Raw genomic sequence first — 21,662 nt, forward strand, 5'->3', positions numbered from 1 at the left:
GGTCAGACTGAAAAGACACATGGAAAATAAGGCCAAGGCAGGTGCGGTGGCTCACGCCTGTCATCCCAGCACTTTGGGAGGCCGAAGCGGTGGATCACCTGAGGTCAGGGGTTCAAGACCAGCCTGGCCAACATGGTGAAACCCCGTCTCTACTAAAAATAAAAAAATTAGCCAGGCCTGGTGACAGGCGCCTATAATCCCAGCTACTCAGAAGGCTGAGGCAGGAGAATCACTAGAACCCGGGAGGCAGAGGTTGCAGTGAGCCAAGATTGCGCCACTGCACTGGACGACAGAGCAAGACTCCATCTAAAAAAAGAAAAAGGGCCAAGCCAGTCCGATGGGCCAAGGTAGATGATGACTCCCATCCTGAGGAGAAGGCAGAGCCCCTCCCATGGCAGCAAGGGCCATGTGACTCCACCGTAGGCAGCGTGGAAAGCAGGAGTCAACTCAATCCCTAGAGCAAGCCCCAAACCTAGGGTGAGGGACCTGCTAATCCTGGGGGCTGAGGCCCCAGCTGCCTTTGTGAGACTGTTTGGTTTTCTGTGGCAGCACCCACCCAGATGAGATCTTCTCCGGAGGTCTCTAGATGAGCCCAGCACGGGTGTCTGGGACCTCCCAGAGCCCAGTGGCGGCTCCTCTTGCACAGAGGGACAGATGGCTAAGAAGACTGAAAGCCTCTTCCTGTGCCCCTCCTCCCTCCATCCCCTTTCCAGCAGCTCCCCGCAAAACCCAGAAAAACAAGTCCTGCATCCTCCTCCTCCTCCCACCCCCACTCCCTGCAAGAAACTTTTAAGTGTACCAGACACATCGACTGCATTAAACACGATGCATTTTTAAGGCATGAGTTGGCAGGGTTACCATGACTGCCTTTGCCCTGAGGGGCACACTGCCGAGGATTGATTGAAATAAATAAAACAGATTTACAGTTTTCATACTTGGAAGGAGAGTTGGAAGGGAAGAGAGCAGAGGGGGAGGGGCAGGATGCAGTGAAATTCTGGAGCGTTCTGGACTCGAGATGGGAGGCCACTCCCTCCTCTCCCTATCCTAAGGTTATACTGACCCAAAAGCTGCTTTCTCTTTAAATTCCTAAAGGATCCCAGCTGTGGGGCGGGAACAAGGCAGGGAGGAGGCCCCTTTCCGGTAGGAGTGTCCCGGCCTTTGCTGTAGTTTCTAGCCTTGATATTAGGTTGCACCTCAGATTTATTGGCCATGAGACTCCAGGTGTCTCCTAGGAAAGCACTGGGGTCCGTTGGCCTTGGACCACTGAAGGGGACGGATGTGGGCATCATCCAGCATCCAATATAGAAAAGAAACAAGGGCTGTCCAGGTGCAGTGGCTCACGCCTGTAATCCCTGCACTTTGGGAGGCCGAGGCAGGTGGATCACTTGAGGTCAGGAGTTCACGACCAGCCTGGCCAACATGTCTCTACTAAAAATACAAAAATTTGCCTGGTATCGTGGCACATGCCTGTAATCCCAGCCACCAAGGCAAGAGAATCGCTTGAACCTGGGAGGCGGAGGTTGCAGTGAGCTGAGGTCACGCCACTGCACTTCAGCCTAGGCAACAAAGCGAGACTCCGTCTCAAAAAAGAAAAGAAACAAGGGCTCTCCTGTCTGTGCATGGTCAGCCACAGGCAGCTGGGGATGGAAATGAAGGAAGGAGGCCTGGCCGCAGGGAGAAGAGAGGGGCCTCTGAGCCAGGATGCCCTGCCCTCGGCAGGCACCTGAAGCCTGTTGCCCTCAGCCCTAAGGCCGCTTGCAGAGAGACCGGTGGAGTCTACCCAGCCCACACTCTCAGAATCAGCATCCATCCCAGCCTCTGAGGGACCTTGAGGCAAGACTACCTGCCCAGTCACCCATGTGAGAACCCCATCACCATCCAGAGCTGCCAACAGCCTGCCAGGGAGCACAGCGATTACTGACCCCATGCCCCATGGCACCCCCCGACCAAAGAGCTGGGCTTGCAGGCAGGGTCCCCACTGGGCCAGTGGGGCTAGAGAATTGAACCCGCTGGGGTGGGAGATGGGCGCCACCGGGGGGTCCTGGTGTAGACTAGAGAAGCAGAGGCATGAAGAACCCGGTGGGGTAGTTGTGGGTGGTGGATGGGCAGTAGAAGGAGACCTCCCTGTATCTGTATCCAGTGAGGCCACTTGTGTGACCTAGTCTAACAGGAGGCACCGAGCAAAATCACCCACACTCTTGCCTCATGGGGCCACCAACAAGGCTCCATTGGGAAGGACGTCCCATGGATGGCACGCGAGAGTGGACAAGGTGGAGCATAGGAGAGAACTGAGGAGTGGGGGTACACCCACCCGCCTGGAACTTGCCAGCTGAGGCTTCTTCTGAGTCCTCCGTTCATCATGGGGAGGGCAGCGTTGCAGGGCCAGTGAGGGCTGGAGTAGAGACAGCAGCTGAGGGCATGCCGGGCGGGAGCAGGTACCCCCAGCCTCCACTCTCATCTCTCAGCCTTGCCATCTCTTTCTAGGGTTTGAGTCCAGGGTCTCTGCCCGCCGGGCCAGCTGTTTCCCGTGCTGTTGGTGGCTTATTGTTTGGGACAGTGAAGAATGTCAGAGGGCCCTGGGAGGGGATGGTTGCTTCGGTCTCCATTTCCCCATGAACTTCTCTTGAGTTCATCTGGTGCCCTGTCCACATCCCTGCCCTTGAGCCCCAGGTTGGCCCACGTGGGCAGAGGGGCAGGCTGTGTCCGCCAAGGGCCCTGGAGGCCAGTGCTGGCAGGCTAGCTAGCAGAAGGGCATTCCTGGGCCCTCGGCCTCTCCTCCTCCCGGACTGAACACTCAGCCTAAACACCCCCACCACAGGTCAGAAGCATCATCTGCTGCTGCCTTGGTCACCCTCTTAAAGAAGCCAGACCCAAAGAAGGAGGGGTGGGGAGGGCAGAGCCTGCACCCAGTGAGTGCATGGGTTCCCGTCCCCAGCAGATGGCTCAGCATCCTAACAGTCACTGGGCAGGTGGGGGTGGGGGGGCGGCAGCAGCCTGCCCCTACTTGGTGACCAGAGCCAGAGGAGGGTCCCCAAAGGGAGCCAGCACAAATATCCTGAGCAAACAGCCGTGGGACCTGGGGAGGATCAGCCGACAGGGAGGATGGGGAGGTGTTTCTGGCCTTGGTCACTTTGCTGGTCCTGTTTTCAGAGGGTGCAAGGACATGAGGTCATGGAGTTTCATGTCTTCCCTCAAGCCACATGGCAGAGTCCAGCTTCCCCAGGGCGGAGCACGGCAGGGAGCCAGAATGTCACCTCCCCACAAGGAGACCCAAGCTCTGTCCTCTGCCCTCCTGGGCCTCACCTGCAGCATGGGGCCCTGCTCCGACAGATGCCTGGCAAAGAAGCCATTCCCCAGCCCCTCCCGAGCAGGCTTCGGCTGTCCCTAGCCTCTGATGTGCCAGGCTTTGCCCTCCCCAGGCTCCCACAATGAGTCTGTCCTAAAAGGACCTGCTCCCTCTCTCCCACTGCGAGCTGGCCCTCCTCGCGCCCGGCTCCGGGCCCACAGGAACTAACCAGGTGGGGAGAGGCCACTGGCCACAGCCAGCTGCACCCTCGGACAGCAGTGTTTCCACAGCAACTCTTTTGCTGCTCTGCACACAGCCGCGGGCAGGAGGGGTGTTGAGGGGTAAAGCCCCCAGGAAGCCTTGTCCTCCAAACCAAGGCCTGACTTTGCCCAAATCACTGACCTGTCTTATCCCTGGAGGACATACAGCGTGTGGCCCCTGCCCCCAACCCAGGACAGGACAAAGAAGACAGCGCCAGGCTCTAGGCTCCCGTCTGCCCCGTCCATGCCTTTCTCCCACCGCCCCTTCTGCTACCATGAGGCAGGGCTCCTGCCAGCCTGGACCACGTGACCTCAGGGCGTGACTGGCCAGTCTAGAGCCACCCAGTCACCTGCGGCACCTGCAAAGCCAGTTGACACCTTACTCCTCCTGCCCACCCTGGCCCAGGTTTCACCTGAAGCAGGGGCTATGCGTGGATGCCAGGTGGGGGTTTGAGAGAGCATCTCCCTTGGAGGCCTGTGGCTGTCCAGGGCTGGCGCCTGATGTGTGCTGATGCTTGCCAGTGTTAGTGATGGGAGGGATAGTAACACAAAGGCTCACACCAGCCTGGCAGGTGTGGTGCAGTCACCTCCAGGCAGACGCTGCTCCAGAGCAGTGGAGAAGGCTGCAAGGGGATACAGAGCCATATCTCTCCTTCCCTGGTCCCAGCATGAGCCTTAGCCTTGGCTTTGGAGGCTGCCCCAGAGGGAATATTCATGGGCAAGGCTGTGTGGTCTCAGTTCTTAAGGAAAAGTGACCGCCCCCTCTACTGGGCTCTGGGAAGTTCAGAGCAGGCCGAGGGCAGGTTGCTCCTCTGAGAGCTCCTGGTATGTGGCAGAGAAACCAAAGAGAAGCTGGTCCCACCCCCAGCACAAAACCAGACCTGGAAGGGGTAGCAGCTGTCCAGGCAGCAGCTGGCAGCCCAAGACAGGGAGGCAGAGCCCAGTCCACAGGGCCTCTGGGCTGTGTGTGAACGGCACAACCAGTGACACAGCCCCTGCTGGGCCAAAAGCTCCATTGTCACTGAGAGAAGAGCCTTCCCTAAATGGCGTGTGTCCTTGCCTTCTGGCCACATCCCCCCTGCCTGTGCCTGAGTCACCGGGATACACCAGAGGTCCCCTTACTGACTCAACACACTCCCCTGTGGACCCCTGCCCTCCTCCAGCCCCACGGTAGGCCTCCAGGGTGGTACAAGAGGTCCCCTATGCCCTCCTAGACCCTGTTCAGGTTCCCTCCCACCCCAGGTCTCTGCCTTGTTCCCAAGCACATTCCAGGCCATTGTCTCATGACGAATAGCATTTTCATGCGGGTGTTGGAAAATATGGGCACATGTTTAATGCTTGCAAGCTGTGCTCCACTGTTGACGCTGTGCTTGGGAGCCAGGCAGGCAACTCAAGCTGGGCTGGGGCTCAGCAAAGAAGTGATGACGCAGCAGCCCTGCGAGGCAGCCATCTGCCAGGCCTCCGCCGGGCAGGGACAGCCCCTGGTGCCCACTCACAGCGGGCATGGGGAAGCAGAGTGGTGAGGAAGAACTCAGGTTCTGGAAGGCGATTCTTCTAGGTCTGACTCCTCTGTTCCTCCTCCTCTGGTCAGCTGTGGGTCCTCTCTGAACCCCCGATTCCTCTTCTTTGCGATGGGGGTGGCAACCCTGCCCAGGTTGTGTGAGGACTCAGCATGACACCGCAAGTGGAGCTAGCTCAGAGCCCAGTGCCAGGTGCGTGGTAACTCCGAGGCCACCTGTCTGTACAGATCCCTGTGTGGACTGGGGACTGTAGTGGAAAATGGGCCCTCTTTCCTCCCTCCCCAGCTTCCTGACTCAAGGACCCACTTCTCACACCCTCCACCCTGAGCCTGGCCTCTAGTAAGGGCCCCGTGAGCTGGCCAACACTCCCGCTATTATTACTGTCTTCTTGAGGCTTTGCAACCGAGCGATCTGGGATCCTTCTCCCCAAACCTAGGGTGACCTGGGGTCGAGGCAGGATGCGGCCCCCACCTCCTCCCCAGCGGCAGGATGGGAGTCGCCCTCAGTGGAGGCCCCTCTGCTGCCAGCCCCAGAACAGCCTCTCTAGGCTCCTCCTCCTGGGGCAAGGGTGGCTGAGCGAGCGGCTGGAGCATGGCAGGGCCTCAGCACTGCTCTCTGTGGTGCCTACTCCCAGCCTCTCCTCTCCCTTTCCCTCTTGTGGTGCTTTAATTAGCGATACTCAGAGGGAGACATCTCGTGAGGAGGCTTGTGCTCCAGAGTCTCCTGGGATGAGCCAGCTTCCCAGGCCTCTTCAGCCAGCAAGAGAGTACAAGATCTAGGCCGGGCGCAGTGGCTCACGCCTGTAATCCCAGCACTTTGGGAGGCCCAGGCGGGCGGCTCACAAGGTCAGGAGATCGAGACCATCCTGGCGAACATGGTGAAACCCCGCCTCTACTAAAAATACAAAAGAATTAGCCAGGCATGGTGGCGGGCGCCTGTAGTCCCAGCTACTCAGGAGGCTGAGGCAGGAGAATGGCGTGAACCTGGGAGGTGGAGCTTGCAGTGAGCCGAGATTGTGCCACTGCACTCCAGCCTGGGCGGCAGAGCAAGACTCCATCTCAAAAAAAAAAAAAAGAGAGAGAGTACAAGACCTGGGCAGGGCACGGCAGGGCAGCCAGGCCAGGGCTTGGCCTGAGGGGTGACAAGGGCAAAAATGTAACATCACGCTGCCGTTTTCCACACACCGGTGTTTGCACAGCACAGAGGCCTGCCTGGGCATGAACGGAGAGAATGTGCTGGCCTGGGGGAGGGGGTGGGGGGTCATTGCACCTCCCATTCTGTCCAGGAGACCCTTGCTTCTTGGGGATAAGTGCCCTGAAAGAACCAGAACTTTCTCTTAGAAGGGTCTGGTAGGAGGGGCATGCATTTCAGACTGAGGCTTCACCAGGACCTAAGGTTGCAGCCGAGGCCTCGATGTCTGGGAGGACCCTGCTACGTGCTGTTCCTGGCCGAGCCATCGGGCCAGGGCAGAGCAGGTGGAGCCTCTAGGGCCACGTGGGCTTGGCGAGGTCAGGAACTGAAAAACCCAAGAGGCTAGAACACCATCAGTGGAGGAGGGACAGAAGAGGGAGGCTGGAGAGGAACCAGTGAGAGGTGTGAGATCCTGTAGGCCGAGGTGAGGGGCAGGGTTTGTTTCAGATCCAGGAGGAAGCCGCTAGCACATCCCAGCAGGGAGGGGCATGCTCTGGCGGGCATGCTTTAGGATTGTCCAGTTGGTGTGTGGAGGGCGGACTGTGGGGGCAGGAGAAGCAGCAGGAGGCATATCCTGAGACATGGGGAGATGGACCAGGCAGGTGATACTGACAGCCCCCTAGGCATGGGGGCGGGTGTGGGGCAGGGTGGCCGTGTAGGATGTGCTCCCAGGGTAAGGCCCCCATACCTGCCAGTGGACCCAACAGAGGGACTGGGGGTCAGGATGACTCGTGGTTTGGGCCTGAGCAGCTGGGTGGGCAATGCCACCATTTACTGAGATGAAGAGGGGGTGGCAAGTCCATGGGGACGCCAAGGGTTGGTTGTAGCCCAGCGAGGTTTGAAATGCCTGCTAGGTGGCCAGGCAGGGCCTTCCACCAGGCAAGCAGCTGTTCCATCTAGAGCCCAGCGGGGGCTCAGGCTGGAGGGCATGTGTGGGAGTCACCGATGGGGACCACAGACCACTGGGAGGCGCAGCTTCTCCTCACCACTAGCCCCTCATCCATCCCTCCCTCCACACCCTCCTCAGCCTGCCCTCACGTGGGCGCCACCCTGCCCTCCGCTGCCACAGGTCCCGTCTGCCGGCCTGGATCCCTGGAGAGCGCTGCCTGGCAGCGGCTCAGCTGTTGGCCTCTGTCATGGAGACGGCACCAGCTGCCGGCGATGGGCACTTGTGACCATTTGTCAGAACGCCCCCCTTCCTCCTGTGCCTGCCCTTCTGGAACATTTCTGTCCCACAGCCGTGGAGACAGGGCTCATGGAGGGGTTGTGGGACCGGGAGGGGCCGGGAAGCACTGTCTGGGCTCTACAGCGGGGCCGCCACCTCCTGGCCTTTGGCTTGAGGCTGCCTGGCTGGGCTTTCCCTCTGCGGCCAGCAGCTCCCCAGAGGAGCTGTGGCCCCTGTGGTACCATGTCCCACACACTGGCCTTACTTGGCTTGTTCCTCGTCTGCATTCCTCGTCCTCAGGCTGCCCTCTGAGAACTTCCCCCTATTTCACAGATAGGTATTGCCCCTAATTAAAGTGGAGAAATTGTGCGGAGACATTGAGATCACACTGCTGGTGGTTGAGGACACCTGGCTGAGGCCTTCACCTGCCTCCTAACCCCGGGGGAGCCCCCGGCACGGCAGGGTCCTCGTGGCATGTGTGGGGAGATGAAGCGGCCCTCACTCGTGCGGCCACCACCCCCTCCCTGCGCCGCTTGTTTCTGTTTCTCGTGGTTTCTTGCCCAGGCCTGCAGGCTCCAGCCAGGGTAGGCTGGAACGGCCTGCCTACTGTTTGCGCTTTGTGGTCTGGCCTCTTTGTTACCAAATGCTCTGGGGTTCCTTTGGGGCTGGGGGTGGGGAGGAATCTTCTCCAGTCTGGCCCCAGAGCCATGGCTGGCGTTCAGGGGCATTCGGGAAGCTGGGCCCAGGTCATGCAGAGCGGAGGCTGAGTCCAGCGACCTGGGAGGAGATGGAGGTGTTTCAGGCCTCCCACCAAGAAATGTGGCTCACCTCACTGAGCACCTGAGACCTCGGGGCCTCCAACGCCATGTGGGACCTGTGGTGGTGCTTCCCTGGAGACAGGACGCGGCGTCAGGCTCCAGAGCTCAGCCCTAGATGGGAGGTGGTGTGGGCAGGGGTGCCATGCTGCCGCCAGCCCAGCAGTGAGGAAGCACAGTGCTGCACACCACCCTCTCACCAGCCACCCCACTCCTGCCCCATCTTGCCTGCATCATGCTGTTTGGGGAAGCTCCCAAATCCCTGGGACTCCAGCTGGGAAGCATTGCCCAGGCGCCCTTCCCCTGCAGGCCAGGCCTCCGAGGGCACGCGGAAAAGCAGCGCGGATTCCTCCAAGCCTGTCCTCACCACCCACTTCTCACTGCTAGTGTCATCTGGCCCAGGGACCCTGGGGAATCTGCTTTCATCCTCTGGGTTCAGTTTTTTCCTTTTGTATAATGGGGAGGCTCCTCTCACAAAGTCCAATCCTTCGCACTGAATGACTCTTACTAGACAAGAGATGGGAAAGGGGTCATGGCCCAGGGACCAGCGAGCTAGGCTCTGGCCTTAAGTGACTCCACGACCTTGGTCAAGTCACTTCACCAGAGTTTCACTATCCGTACAGTGAAGAAAAAACTCAGGGTCATAATGCTGATCCCACATGGATCTGTGCTCCAGGCCATGGGGTACAGCCCGAACAGCACAAATCCCTGACCTCGGGGGCTTCCAGGAGGAGGAGTGGGGCAGTAAACAGGTGACCGATGTGTGGAGAATTGGCCGGATGAAGATGAACTCTAGCAAGAGAAGAAAGCCCAGCGGGGGACAGCTGTGTCTTGGCCTGGGGTGGCGGGCATTGCCCAAGCGTGTGGGAGTTCAGGAAGGTGACGGGGTCCCAGGGACTATTTTGGAGGCCCAGCTGTTTCTCTTGTGTCCAGGGATTAGTATAGCGTGGGACACCCTGGCATGGCTAGGCCCAGGTAAGCAGTGCTGGGAAGCCTGGAGGCAGGTGCGGCGTTCCCCCCACCCTTCCCCGCCCCCCCGTAACCACAGGCCTCAGAGTCATGGCTCCACACCGGCCTCAGGAAAGGGCAGATTTCCCCAGAACGCTGTAAAACCGAGAGGAGGCCTCCCAGGCTGAGACGCAGGTCGTCCTGCGCCCTGACCCCGCTCTGCCTGCTCTCCAGGCAGCTGTGCCTCCTGCTGAACGCGGAGAACATCTTCCACTCGATGGCAGACATCCTGCTGCGGGAGGAGGACCTTAAGTTCGCCTCGACCATGGTCCACGCCCTCAACACCATCCTGCTGACCTCCACGGAGCTCTTCCAGCTAAGGAACCAGCTGAAGGACCTGAAGACCCTGGTAGGCTGCGTCCGTGACTCCGTCCTCAGGTGTGCTCCTGCGTGCCGGGGGCACACCGTGTGTCAGCCCGCCCCTCGGCTGGCCCCAGGAGGCTGTCAGGGAGAAGATGGGGTTGAAATCGAGACCTCCCCTGGTCCATTGGGAAATAGGGATCCTGGGATCCTGGGTGAGTGGCTGCACACAGCACTAACCACAGGTGTGTCATGTCACCCGCACTGAGGTCTCTGCCAGCAGAAGGGTCCATGTGTCCATCCTGACCCCCCAACAGCCCTGCCTTTTCCGTTGGTTGACACCCTAGTCCCACTCCAGGCACTGCCCCCTTGAAAACAGAGGCTCTGCTGGCTGTGGGCCTACCCGCTGGTCAGTGCTACCCTCTCAGGGCCAGGCCTCTGGGTTATAACCGTGCTGGCGAATCAGGGGTTAACTGCTCTTCTCGCCCTCCTTGGCCTGGCCCCTCTCTCCCACAGCTGGGCACATCTGGCTCCTAAGGCACCTGTCATAAGCCAGGGTGTCAAGTTTGCTGCCCATCCATCCCAGGCTCTGGATGAGGACGCGCCAACGACTGGTCCAAGAGAGCAGAAAGGACGCTCAGTCTCACTCCCCTATGAACAAGGAGAGATGCGGGTCCCAGGCCTCTCATGTGCTGGCTGAGGGTGGTGGCTGCAGAGGCCGTGCAGGGACAGGCGCTGTCCTGGAGGCGGGGACTCCAGGGGTTTCATTTCCCAGGCCCCCTGCCGGCTCAGACCCTGCTTGCACCCTCCCCAGGAGCCTCGGGGATATCCAGGCCCATGTCCGGGGGCATCTGGGGCCAAGTGGCTCTGCACGATCCAGGCCACAGCCCTGCCTCCCTCCTGTGGTTCCTTACAGACATTCGCAGAGGCCTTAAGAATTTTCCTCCGGGGCAGGGGCTCCCCCAAGTGTGGGCTGGGTTCCTGGGTGGTTTCCAAGTGTTCGAGGTGGCCTGCAGAGGTGGGGAGGAGACGGCATTTAAGTGTGCTTCCTCCCTTCCCTGCGCACTCCCCCGTCGCCCTCCCAGCCCCATGGGGCTCCGGGACCACAGAGTTCTGGAGGGGGGCAGGGAGTAGGGGACAATTACTGTGATTTTGCCGAGGGCAGACATGCCAGCACAAAGGACAGCCACTCCCAGCCAGGCCCTCACAGCCACCACACAGCTCTGGGACTGGGAGGTAATGACAGGGTCTACGGAGGAGCTGTCAGCGTTTCCTTTGTGACGGCTCGTTCCCAGCCGGGATGCCTAACAGCCAGAGTGCTAAGCTGGCTCCGGCTGCCCCCGACCAAAGACCCCTGGGTCTTAGACCTGTGGCCCTTCCCTCAGGTCCCCACATGGACCGAGAGGGGGCAAGGAGTGGGGGTCTCCTCACGGCTCACACCTCTTCCCCCACAGGAGAGCCAGAACCTGTTTTGCTGCCTGTACCGCTCCTGGTGCCACAACCCAGTCACCACGGTGTCCCTCTGCTTCCTCACCCAGAACTACCGGCATGCCTATGACCTCATCCAGAAGTTGTATCCTTCCTCTCACTGTGGTTGGGGTTGGTCCACTGAGGGGCAAGAAGGGGTCGGCTGCCCCCTTTTCACCCAACAGGCGGGCCCAAGTGCCATGCTCCTGTCCCCACCCCTCCACTCAGCCTCAGGGCTTGTGACATCAGGGCCACCAGGACCTGGGAGGGGAGGGATGTATTTGGGAGAGCGAGGTTGGCAGCAAAGAGGGGCTCCTGGAGGGGAGCTGGCCCAGGAGAAACCCTGTGGATTGGGATTGGGACTGAGGAGGCCCAGCCCGGCGGGTGCCAGCAGGTGATGCTGGGCTATCTTGCTGGGGTAAGAGAGAACCGCAGCTCCTGCCCCTGGGAGAAGGTGGCTGCCCTCTGCTCATTGCAGTTCCTCCTGGGCCTGGTGTGGGGGTAGGGGAGAAGGCCCGGAGCTGGAAACATAGGTGGACGGCTGGGTGAGCCTGCAGGCTTCGGCCCAGGCCTGGGCCTTTGGGGGCCACAGAGCTAGAGCCCGAGAGGCTTGAAGATGACACGCTGGGGAGAAGCAGGCTGGGCGGAGGCCTCGGAAGCAGGAGGCACCAGTGCTCACCTCAGCACCACGCTCCTCAAAAGGCATCCAGGGTTAGATGTTTTGTTTTGTTTTTTTTTGAGACAGAGTCTCGCTTTGTCACCCAAGCTGGAGTGCAGTGGGGTGATCTTGGCCCACTGCAACCTCCGCCTCCCAGGTTTAAGTGATTCTCCTGCCTCAGCCTCCCAAGTAGCTGGGATTACAGGCGTTCACCACCACGCCCAACTAATTTTTGTATTTTTAGTAGAGATAGGGTCTCAACAAGTTGGCCAGGCTGGTCTCAAACTCCTGACCTCAAGCGATCTGCCCACCTCGGCCTCCCAAAGTGCTGGGATTACAGGTGTGAGCTACCATGCCTGGCCAGATTTTTTTTAAAACACCAAGAAGCAAACTAGCCCCATCTGTGGGTGCCTGACATGTAAGCCAGGATTGGAGTGCTATTTAGAAGGCAACATGACCAGCCAGGAGTTGGGAGTCAGGAAGAAGAGGCCAGGAGGTACCTCAGTGGAGGGCTAGGTGTGGCCCTGCCTGACTCCCCACAGTGGGCCTGCTTACCTTCTACAACCTGGATTTGCTCCTCTCAGCCACTTCTGTGACCCAGAGACTGGCGGGCCACTGCCCAGCGCCGCAAGCCTGCTGCAGCCCTGGCGAAGCCCTGCTGGCGGGAGAGGAGAGAACCCTTCCTGCCCATCCCTCCCCCAGTGGGCTGCAGCGCTGTGATAAGAGCCTCTCCCAGCCCAGGAGGGTGCAGAGGAGGCAGCTGCTGGAGCGGAACCTGGAACTCCCGAACAGGGGGGTTCCATTTAGGACAGAAAGACGAGGAGAGGAGAAGAGACTGGTGTCCTTTGTGCGCCAAATCGTGCTTCACCAGAACCAGGCTCTGTGCACAGGAAGCCAGGCGCAGGTGGGCAGGGCGCGTGGTGCTCTGAGCTGCGGCTGTGCTGGCCTAGCAGTCACACTTTCCTTGACTGCACACTCAGTGGGGACCTGGAGGTCACCGTGGACTTCCTTGCAGAGGTGGACAAGCTGGTGCAGCTGATCGAGTGTCCCATCTTCACATGTAAGAACCACCTCCCACCACGCCTCACACCATGAGCCCAAGGCTGGCCTGGAGTGGGGTGGGTGGAGCCAAGCTCCAGTTGGTCTCTTTTGGCTGGGGAGGGAGGAAGAGCAGTCACCCCAGGGAAGCTTCTGGATTGTTGAGTCCCAGCACTTTGGGAGGCTGAGGCTAGAGTATCTCTTAAGGGCAGGAGTTTGAGACCAGCCTGGGCACCATAGTGAGATCTCATCTCTACAGAATTTTTTAAAAATTAGCCAGGCATGATAGTGCATGCCTGTAGTCACTGTTACTCAGAAGGCTGAGGTGGGAGGATCATTTGAGCCAAGGCCATGGAGACTGCAGTGATCTGTGACCGCACCACTGCACTCCAGCCTGGCGACAGAGCGAGACCCTGTCTCAGAAAAATAAAAAAATAAAGACTGGGATGATAGGCCTGCAAGGCCAGCCAGAGCAGGGCTGGGGCATGTGGCATCAGAACCTGGGTACTGCCTGTATCCCTCAAGGTGAGTCTCATGGACATGAGCCAGCACTGACAGCAGAACCCCCTTGAAGGCTGATACCAGGCCCCTGGGCTGCCCAGCCACCCCTCCGAGCCTGCTGCCCCTGCCCTGGCTCTCTGAAGTCGTGGGTCCCCTGGGTCCCTCTGCAGGTGCTCCTGTTGGCCCAAGAGCCATGCCTGCACCTCCCTGAAAGAAGAGTTGGCATTTGCTGGGAGCCAGTGGGCAGGAGCTGCCTGCTTAGTAACACTCAGGCTGAATGTGCAAAAGTGGCAGCTGGCTGGGGTGAGCACAGCTCTCGGCGCCTCGACATACACACTTTGAATGACGCTCGTGTATTTATAATGTGCAGAGAAGCCAGGCGGCCACCCTGCTGGTGCCCACCTTCCCTGACAAGCTGACCACCCAGGCCTCTCATACTCTCTGGCAGCGTCTCTGACCCGCCCAGCCTGAGCCCTGGAGCCCAAATTGAATGCAGGGGCTAAAGAACACCCATTCCCATCCCCTCCTGAGCCCCCTTCAAAGGGCAGCCTCGTCAAGCAGCAGGGTGCCATGGGAACTGATGCCCTGGAGACAGAAAGGCAGGAGGGAGACCCTGCTCTCCGCAGAGTGCACTAAAGCCTGTCCCAAGTGTGCCCAGCCTGACATTTCACTTCCTCGAGGGCCTCCCAGGGACACAGGCGCCCACACGGCCACCTGAGGTCAGGTCCTAAAAAGACCCTGCTCCCGCTGTTGGTCTGTCCTGACTCATCTCTCCAGTTGTACATTCTTGGCATTCCAGAAGCATCCCTGGGATGACTGCCCTCCCTCCCTGACCCTGGAGGAACTCCAAGCACCTTCCCCTCAAGCCCAGGGCTTTGCTGGGGCAGGGTAACAGGAGAGATACACCCTGGTCTCGCCCAACACCGTCCCAGCCCTGAGTCACCTGGATCCTAGAGGTGGCTGGTTTGGCCACAGGCAGTGCCCGCTTCCCCAAGGCCCAAAGGGAAGAAAGGACTGGAAACAGGCTCATGCTTCTGCTGGGCAGCCAGGACTGGGACAGTGGTGGTGGGGGTCTCCTCTGGAGGGCACCAGGAGGCCTCCATTCCTCTGCTCCCTGCTCATCGACACCCTGGCCCTAAGGCCTGGTTGCTCAGGCTCCCTGCGTCAGCGGGACCCCCTGTGTGGCCGCTGCCGGGGTGACATAGCCCCTTTCCCAGGGCACATGGCACATCCTCCACAAACAATGCCTGGACTGGGCCTAGGGACACAAGAAAGTAGAAGCCAGTGATTCTCCTGGAGAGGCTCGCAGGAGAGAAGTGAGCCCATTTCCAATCCCGCCTCCCCTGTGCGCCTTGGGGAAGCTGGGACTGCCTTGTGGTGCAGCCAGCCATTAGCGGGCTCTCTGCTGCAGCTTGGGCTGGAATGAGTGCTGGACAGCCCCCCGGGTGTGTCTCTTTCCACCTGGCAGGGTGGTGGCAGGGCTGGCATGTGAGCCAGAGCCCCCAGAAGCACCTTCCAGACGCTCTGGGGCTTTGGTGTGTGTTTCGCTATACACAAAAGTGTTTTTCCATCCTGCCCTCTCTTAAAGCTGTCCTAATCCACCGTCTTTCTCTCCAGCACACCCTATTTATAGCTCTCCCGTGCTGGCACGTGCGGAGCCGACTGGAGAATCTGTTACACTACGAGCCCCGAGCCCTCATATCACCAGGGAGGCAGCTGAGCAGGGGGCGGGGAACAGACCAGGCCCCACAGCGCATCTCGGGGTTGTCGGGCTGAGGTGACTGTTGGAAAGATCAGACAGGCAGGTGGGCAGGTAGAAAGGAAGATGAGATCATGGAAACTGCTAGGACACTCCTGGGGGAGGCGGGAGCAGCGCGACGGGCTGTGAAGGAGCCCCTGACTCGCTGGAAGCCACGGCCACCTGGCTAGGCCCACACAGCTGGGTCCTTGGGCTGTGGGTGTCATGGCACCAGGTCCCTGTGGTCCTGGCCAGTCGGAGGCAGGGAGTACGGGCTGGGCATGTCCCAGAGCAGTGCCAGGTCCCTGAACCCTGCCCTCTGCACACCCCAGATCTGCGCCTGCAGCTGCTGGACGTGAAGAACAACCCCTACTTGATCAAGGCCCTCTACGGCCTGCTCATGCTCCTGCCGCAGAGCAGCGCCTTCCAGCTGCTCTCACACCGGCTCCAGTGCGTGCCCAACCCCGAGCTGCTGCAGACCGAGTGAGTGCTGGCTGGGGACTGCTGCCCCCGCCCCGCCCCCGAGCAGGGACAGGTCCAGAGGAGCCTGGTGAGGAAGGGCCGTGCCGGGGGCTGCTGAGGCCTCCCTCACTTCAGCATCCTACCCCTTTTGTCACTGTGGCCACCATCCCCGCCCCCGCAGCCACTTGCCCCTTGGCCTTTTGTGTTCCACATCAGAGCACTGAGCGAGGGATTCTGGGAGCATTCGCACGGTGGCCGGGAGTAGCAACACTTCCAGGCAATCAGGGTCCAGCTCAGTGACGCTATGCAAAATCTAAAAACTCTGAGGGCATCTGGAGTTACCCAGACAAAGGACCCTGAAGAGAAACTCCAGGCAGGGGAAGGAGTTCCTGCCCCAGCTTAGAGATGGGGGCCCCAGTGGCCATCGAGCGAGGGAGGAGCCTGTCCTGGGCACCTCCCAGGCCTCACATAGCCCCTCTCCACACCCTGTCTGTGGCAGAGGCTCAACCCTGGGTCACTGGGAGGCCGCATCATTGCTAGGACCTTCTCAGCCACCTCCTGGGTGGGGTGGGAGGCAGGAGTGCACTCAACGCTCCCCTGCTCAGGTCCTGCCCATGGAAGGAAGAGGTCCTAGGCACCCCTCCACCGAGAAGATGCCCAACTTGGCAGCCTCTGGTCAGAGGGCTGCCGGCTCCCACCCTGAACCCATGGCTGGCCCCTACCCCAGAGTCTGTAGGGCCGTGTCTATATTTGGTAACCCTTGGAGGCTTTGCCTCATCCACAGGCATTTGGCATCCGAGATGGAAAATTTCACTTGTCAGGTCGCCATGGAAACCAGCAGAGCCACTGAGAAGATTTACGCTGAATGGAGCGCGCCCAGCTTGCATCAGATGCCCTGTGTGTCTAGAATTCCCTCCCAGGCTGTTAGAGCCACTCAGCAGGCCTGGCGCCTTGCTCCAGCAAAGGGCCTCGGGTGCTTGCCCTTGCAGTGGACACAGGCAGCCTTGAGACAGGCCTGCCCGGAGCCTCTATGCGCTCCACACTGCTGGCTTTGGCTCCCACTGTCCCTCCCACCCAGACTGGCCCTCCGGTGACCAAGTGTGGTGCACCTGATCGGCTGTCTGCCCCAGACCAGCTGGATAGGCTGAACCCCCAGAAAGTGTGGCCCCCACCAAGACAGGCTCCTGCCTTCCCTGCCCCGTTTCCCCGGAAGGCAGTGCCCTGCAGTGGCAGGACTAGGCCTTGAGCTGGCTGCCACCCCAGCTGCTCGGGGTGCCGCCAGGTGGTCCCCAGGAGACAGTACCTGACGCAGTGTCCCCAGGGGAGCGGGGTCAGCCACGGAGGGGGGCGCGCATATGGGTTCCTGGGGCCGGAGTCCTGTCAGCTCCCAAGAGACTCCAAGAGAGGCCCAGAATCCACACCGGGCCTTGCTGGCCCAGCCTTTGCCTTGTCCCTTCCAACGCCCCATAGTGTTAGGGTCACCCTGGCAGGCACCCAGGAGGGGAAGGTGCAGCCAGAAGCAGGGAGAAGGCAGGAAGGGCTGCTCCCCTGTGACCTCCAGTCTCCCTGTGGGAACCAGCCTGCCTTCCTGGGAGGCCTCCTGGCCAGGGAGCCAGCCCCGCCTCTCCCAGGGCTCTGCATGCTGATCTCGTCTTGGGAGGGGAGTGGAGGCTCAGAGCAATCATACTCCTGAAACCAGGGTAGAACAAGTTTGCAGAGGGAAGCTGGGAAAATTGGACTTTCCTCAGAATCTCCCACGGTCAGTCAGGGAAGTCCTGAGCCAAGGGGTTGAGGCCTCTGGGTAGAAGATTCTGAGGGTCAGTGCATGGTTTGCAGGCCTAGAGTAGGATCTGGTGTGAGCTCTGCCATGGATTTGCTGTGTGACCTCCAGCAAGCCCAGTGCCCTCTCTGGGCTCTTGGTTACTTGGTCAGTAAATGCACATTTGGACTAAATGGGTGTGTGAGGCACCCCCTAGCCTTCAATGCCCTGGGTCCCCAGTCTTTCTTTGCAAAAATCTAGGAAGAGATGCCATAGATAGGGGCACAGGAGCAGTGGGCACGCCAGGGGCCTTCTGAACAGCTGGGGAAGGGGTCAGATTGCAGGGTGGGGCCCGGAAGACAGCTCACACCCTGGGAAGGGAGCTGTGGACAGTCCCAGCCCTGGGAGGGGCAGACAGCTGGCAGACAGGGTCAAGTTGCGGGGCAGGCCTTGGAGCCAGGAACAGCTGGGGGAGTTTGTACACTCCTCGCCCATGCCTGGTTCTGTGTGCTCCAGGCGCCATCAGGGCCCTGGGGGCCACAGCTCCCCCACCCGCTGGCTTCTGGGCCACTCCCCAGGGACTGTCTCCTCAGTGAGGCAGGAGGGAACCTCTAAGAAAAAGCTGGTGACAGGTGCATGGGTGGGATGGCAGGAATGAGAGCCAGCCCTGAGTCCTAGACTCGCCGCACTGTGCTGCAGGCTGGCTGGCCTCAGCCTCGGTGCCCGAGGATGGTTATGAACCTACAGAGGACGTGCAGGGCCTGAAAACGGCCATCCGCGTTAGGTGGGGCAGGGAGAACTGGCCTGGCCTCTGTGCTCAGCAGCCCAGGCAGTGTCTCCCGCTCTTGGGGACACAGCCCACCCTGCTCCCAAGACCTCAGGCCAGGAAGGGTCTGCCCATCACAGGGAGCAGGACTTCTTGCCACTCTAAGGGCCCAGGGAGCAGATGTGGCCCACTCTTCCCACCCCCGCCACCCCGATGCCCGTCTCCCCAGGTTTGCCATCCAGTGCTGAAAGCATGTCTCTGGAGCCCCTAAGCTCCCCTAACCTAAGGCCTTGGCTTGCCAGGAGTGTCGTGGCGAGCAACGCACAGACCCATGGGTGCCCAGCATCAGAAGACACACTTTACGGTCACACCTGTGGCCTTGGCCTAAGTGGGTTAGAGGAGCGTCTGGCCACACCCTGGACTTAGGGTTGCAGAAGCTCCAGGGTGTCCCTTGGCCTCCTCAGAAGTCCAGGCTGCTCTCTTGGAGCAGTGGCACCTGGGACCAGCATTACTGTGCCTGGGAGGTCCCTTCCCAGGAGCAACCACAGCCTAGAACACTGCCCGCAGCCTGGCCCTCTAGAATGGGCCCCACCCGGCTGCTTTTGATCTTTGTTGAACTAACGTCAGCTGAACCCCGCTAGGGAGGCAGGAGCACCAGGCCCAGAAAAGCAGCAGCCGCAGCCGTAGACACGTCCAAGATGTTTTGTGGTGGTGCATCTCCAGCAGGGAGGCGGGAAGGGAACAGGTGTGGGCAGGCAGAGCTGAGCAGGGGTGCAGGAGGCCGCCTCCAGGCCCCAGATGGCATCTCAACTGTGGGAAGAGTCCCCCTGCCCCGGTCCTGCCCAGCAGGCTGGTGGGCCATCAGAGGCAACTGTCAGGCTCTGGCCCTCAGGCTGGACTGAACTCATGGCCAAGAGTTCATTTTGGGGGAGCTCCATTGTGTGTCCCCCAAAATGGCCTCCTTTATTTCTACCCTCAAGCTGCTGGGCCCCGGCTGGCCTCACGTTGAAGGGGCAGAACTGTAGCCACAGTGGCACCCGCCAGGTACCTAAGCTGAGGCTGGACACCAGGCAAAGCTCTTACACATCTTGTCAAAGCATCTTGGCAGCCACCCCAGGGCGCTCCTTAGGTAGCCCTCGCTTTGCAGACGAGGAAACAGTCACGTGCCCAAGTCACACCGCTAGGAAGCGGTGGAGTTATGGTTGGGTCCAAGTCTGTCTAGTTCCTGTGCTCTGCCACTGCCTGCACGCCACCCCGCCCCCACCCCACCAATTGGCATCTTTTCATGAACTTGAAGGGCCCCAAGATTCTCAGCTGAGCAGCCCACAGTCTTCCTGAGACCCCTTTCCAGGGCCGCCAGGCTTCAGGGCCTGGAAACAGATGCTTCCTAGCCCACACAGATCTCCTCCAAACCAGTGAGGCCAAAGGGAGGGAGTAGAACATTTCATGAGACACTGCTGGAGGGTGAGTAGGAATGGGACAGGAGCCCAAGGGGATCTCATCCCCAGGGGCAAGCTAAGCACTGGGCTTGACAAGGACAGCAAGGCTACCGCATTGCACGATTATAGGGAGCATCATGCACACTAGCTGTGCAGTGCACAACCTATGTTGCTGTACAGAGCAACTGGAGAGGGGGGCAGCAACAGGAATGTAGGAGCTGACGGCATGTCCAGTGGTGAGACCGGCTTTCCTCCTCCCAGGGACAGTGAGTGACTGCAGGCCTCAGGGCCCCAACACTCAAAAACAAATGTCCTGCCAAGTGGAGGGCCCAGCAGAGGCTCTTCAGCAGTTCCCGTTCTCCCCAGTCCTAGCCCTTGCTCAGAGAAAGGGCCAAGCTGCCACCTCCCCCTTCTCCCCCGACCCTGTTCCAGGCCCCAGCTGGCTTCCTGGCTGGCTGCTAGCCCTGGCTTTCACCCCAAAGGGAGCCACTCGTAAACAGGAAATGCTTCCCAATGTGATGCCTGCTCTGGGCGCCATCACCAGCCCACAGGCCGAGGGCAATAACCAAGCAGCAGTGTTGGCTGTTCCCACCAACTGCGGAAGACGGGGATGTTCAGGGGCTTCCCAGCTCTGGGGCTGGCTGTGAGGGAAGAGTTGCCAGGCCTGAGACGCCCAGAGGCTGAGCCCAGCAGCCTGTGGCTCTGCCCCGACCCCACTGCCCTCCAGCAGTAACCCCTCTGTGAGCGGATCCCCTGACACTGAGCGTTTCTGCTCCCTCTTCCCAGAGACAGTCTAAAGGCAGCCCCCAAGTCCCAGAAAGCCGACTCCCCTAGCATCGACTACGCAGAGCTGCTGCAGCACTTTGAGAAGGTCCAGAACAAGCACCTGGAAGTGCGGCACCAGCGGAGCGGGCGTGGGGACCACCTGGACCGGAGGGTCGTCCTCTGACAGGCCTGGCACAGAGGAGGGCCCACCGAGTGGTCCCATGAAGCACTCAGGGTTGTCACGCCCTCCTGAGGAGCTCAAGGACCTGCCTCTCAGGACCAGGGCTGGGTCTGACTGCCAGCCCAGAGCGCTGTTGGGGCCGGAGGCTGCTCTGTCTGCCCAAGCTCCTCTGAGAGTCCAGCCCTCAGGCCTCCAGCGCTGTCAGCTGCACCCTAGCATTCACACAGAGCTGGCTGCCCACCCTGTGGGGGGCTACAGCCTCAGACACCACTCATCCTCTGGAATCAACCTCTTTCTAATGCCCTCTTGGAAAAAGAGCTTGCCTCTCCTCCAGCACACCAGAGCTCTGGCCTTGTGTGTATATGTATACATACCTGTGTGTGTGTGTGTACTTGTATGCACGTAGGCACCAGCACAAAGATCTGAATGATGCACCCCACCCCCACCCCAATAAAGAAATAAGAGAAAATCCTCAACATGAGCCGGCCTGCTCCTTCCCAGCTGACATCTGCAGTTGCCCGGGGTCCTCCCCCTCTGTCCTGGAGATCGGGGCTCATGATGGCCCCAGGGAGTACTGGCTGTCCCAGGGCCTGGTGCCTGCACTCACCTGAATGGAGTCATGGGCCTAGAGCCTAGGTCCCCACCTCTGGAACCCACACCCTCCTAGAGCGCACCACGCACCGCCTGCCCTGGAATCCTGAACCCTGCCTTCCCCAGGCCCCTCATCTGCCTTTCTCATCCTGACTCCCTGGGGCAATGGGAGTTCCCCACTGGGGAGATGGGAGCTGAGCCCCAGGAGTTCCTGGATGAAAGGGCAATGCACACTGCAGAACACTGCAGATCACTGCGCAAGGGGAGGAAAGGCCCAGAGCAGTCCAGGGAGGGGCAGGTGCCCCAACCACTGCTTCAGCTGAAAGAGCCCCTCCTCACCCGCAGGGGTACCACCTGCCCCCAGGCTTTGGGAACCCTGGGCTTGGTCTCCAAATGAGCTTGTAATTGGCTCCCTGCCGCCCATGGAGTAGGGGAAAAGGAGCTTATGCCTGTTCTTCCCCCCAGAGTGTGCCCCCCCACCATCATGCTGCCCCCCAGGATGGGTTTCCCTGCCTGGAGTGTCCAGGACAGGCTGCACTTGACATTGCTACCCCATGCACGTGTGTGCATCACACCCACCGTGGACTCAGGCAACAGAGACCAAGGACAGCCCAGCTCTGCTCTGCTGGTCCGAAATGAGCCCCCACCCGCGAGGACGGAGGTTGTCCAGGGCCCAGGAGACCACCACTGCCCCCCAAAAGCCCAGCCTCGGGCACCCCATCTGGGTGGCATCGGCACCACTTGGAAAAGGA

The 21,662-nt window shown here is 60.3% G+C and overlaps 1 protein-coding gene across 2 annotated transcripts in view; it reads left to right on the top strand.

The window, feature by feature from the left end:
- Positions 1-20,795, top strand: part of VAC14 (VAC14 component of PIKFYVE complex) — a 115,313-nt gene extending 94,518 nt beyond the window's left edge. The window contains exons 15-19 of one of the 2 annotated variants that reach the window (XM_005592488.3): positions 9,420-9,594; positions 11,000-11,118; positions 12,651-12,730; positions 15,280-15,430; positions 20,160-20,795. In XM_005592488.3, the coding sequence (XP_005592545.3) occupies positions 9,420-9,594; positions 11,000-11,118; positions 12,651-12,730; positions 15,280-15,430; positions 20,160-20,322 (688 nt within the window). In that variant the 3' untranslated portion in view covers positions 20,323-20,795. The remainder of the gene's footprint in view (positions 1-9,419; positions 9,595-10,999; positions 11,119-12,650; positions 12,731-15,279; positions 15,431-20,159) is intronic. The other variant, XM_005592493.5, reaches the window with a different exon arrangement.
- Positions 20,796-21,662: the final 867 nt, after the last annotated feature.

The sequence above is a fragment of the Macaca fascicularis genome, chromosome 20 (assembly GCF_037993035.2).
Source record: "Macaca fascicularis isolate 582-1 chromosome 20, T2T-MFA8v1.1".
Taxonomy (NCBI): Eukaryota; Metazoa; Chordata; class Mammalia; order Primates; family Cercopithecidae; genus Macaca; species Macaca fascicularis.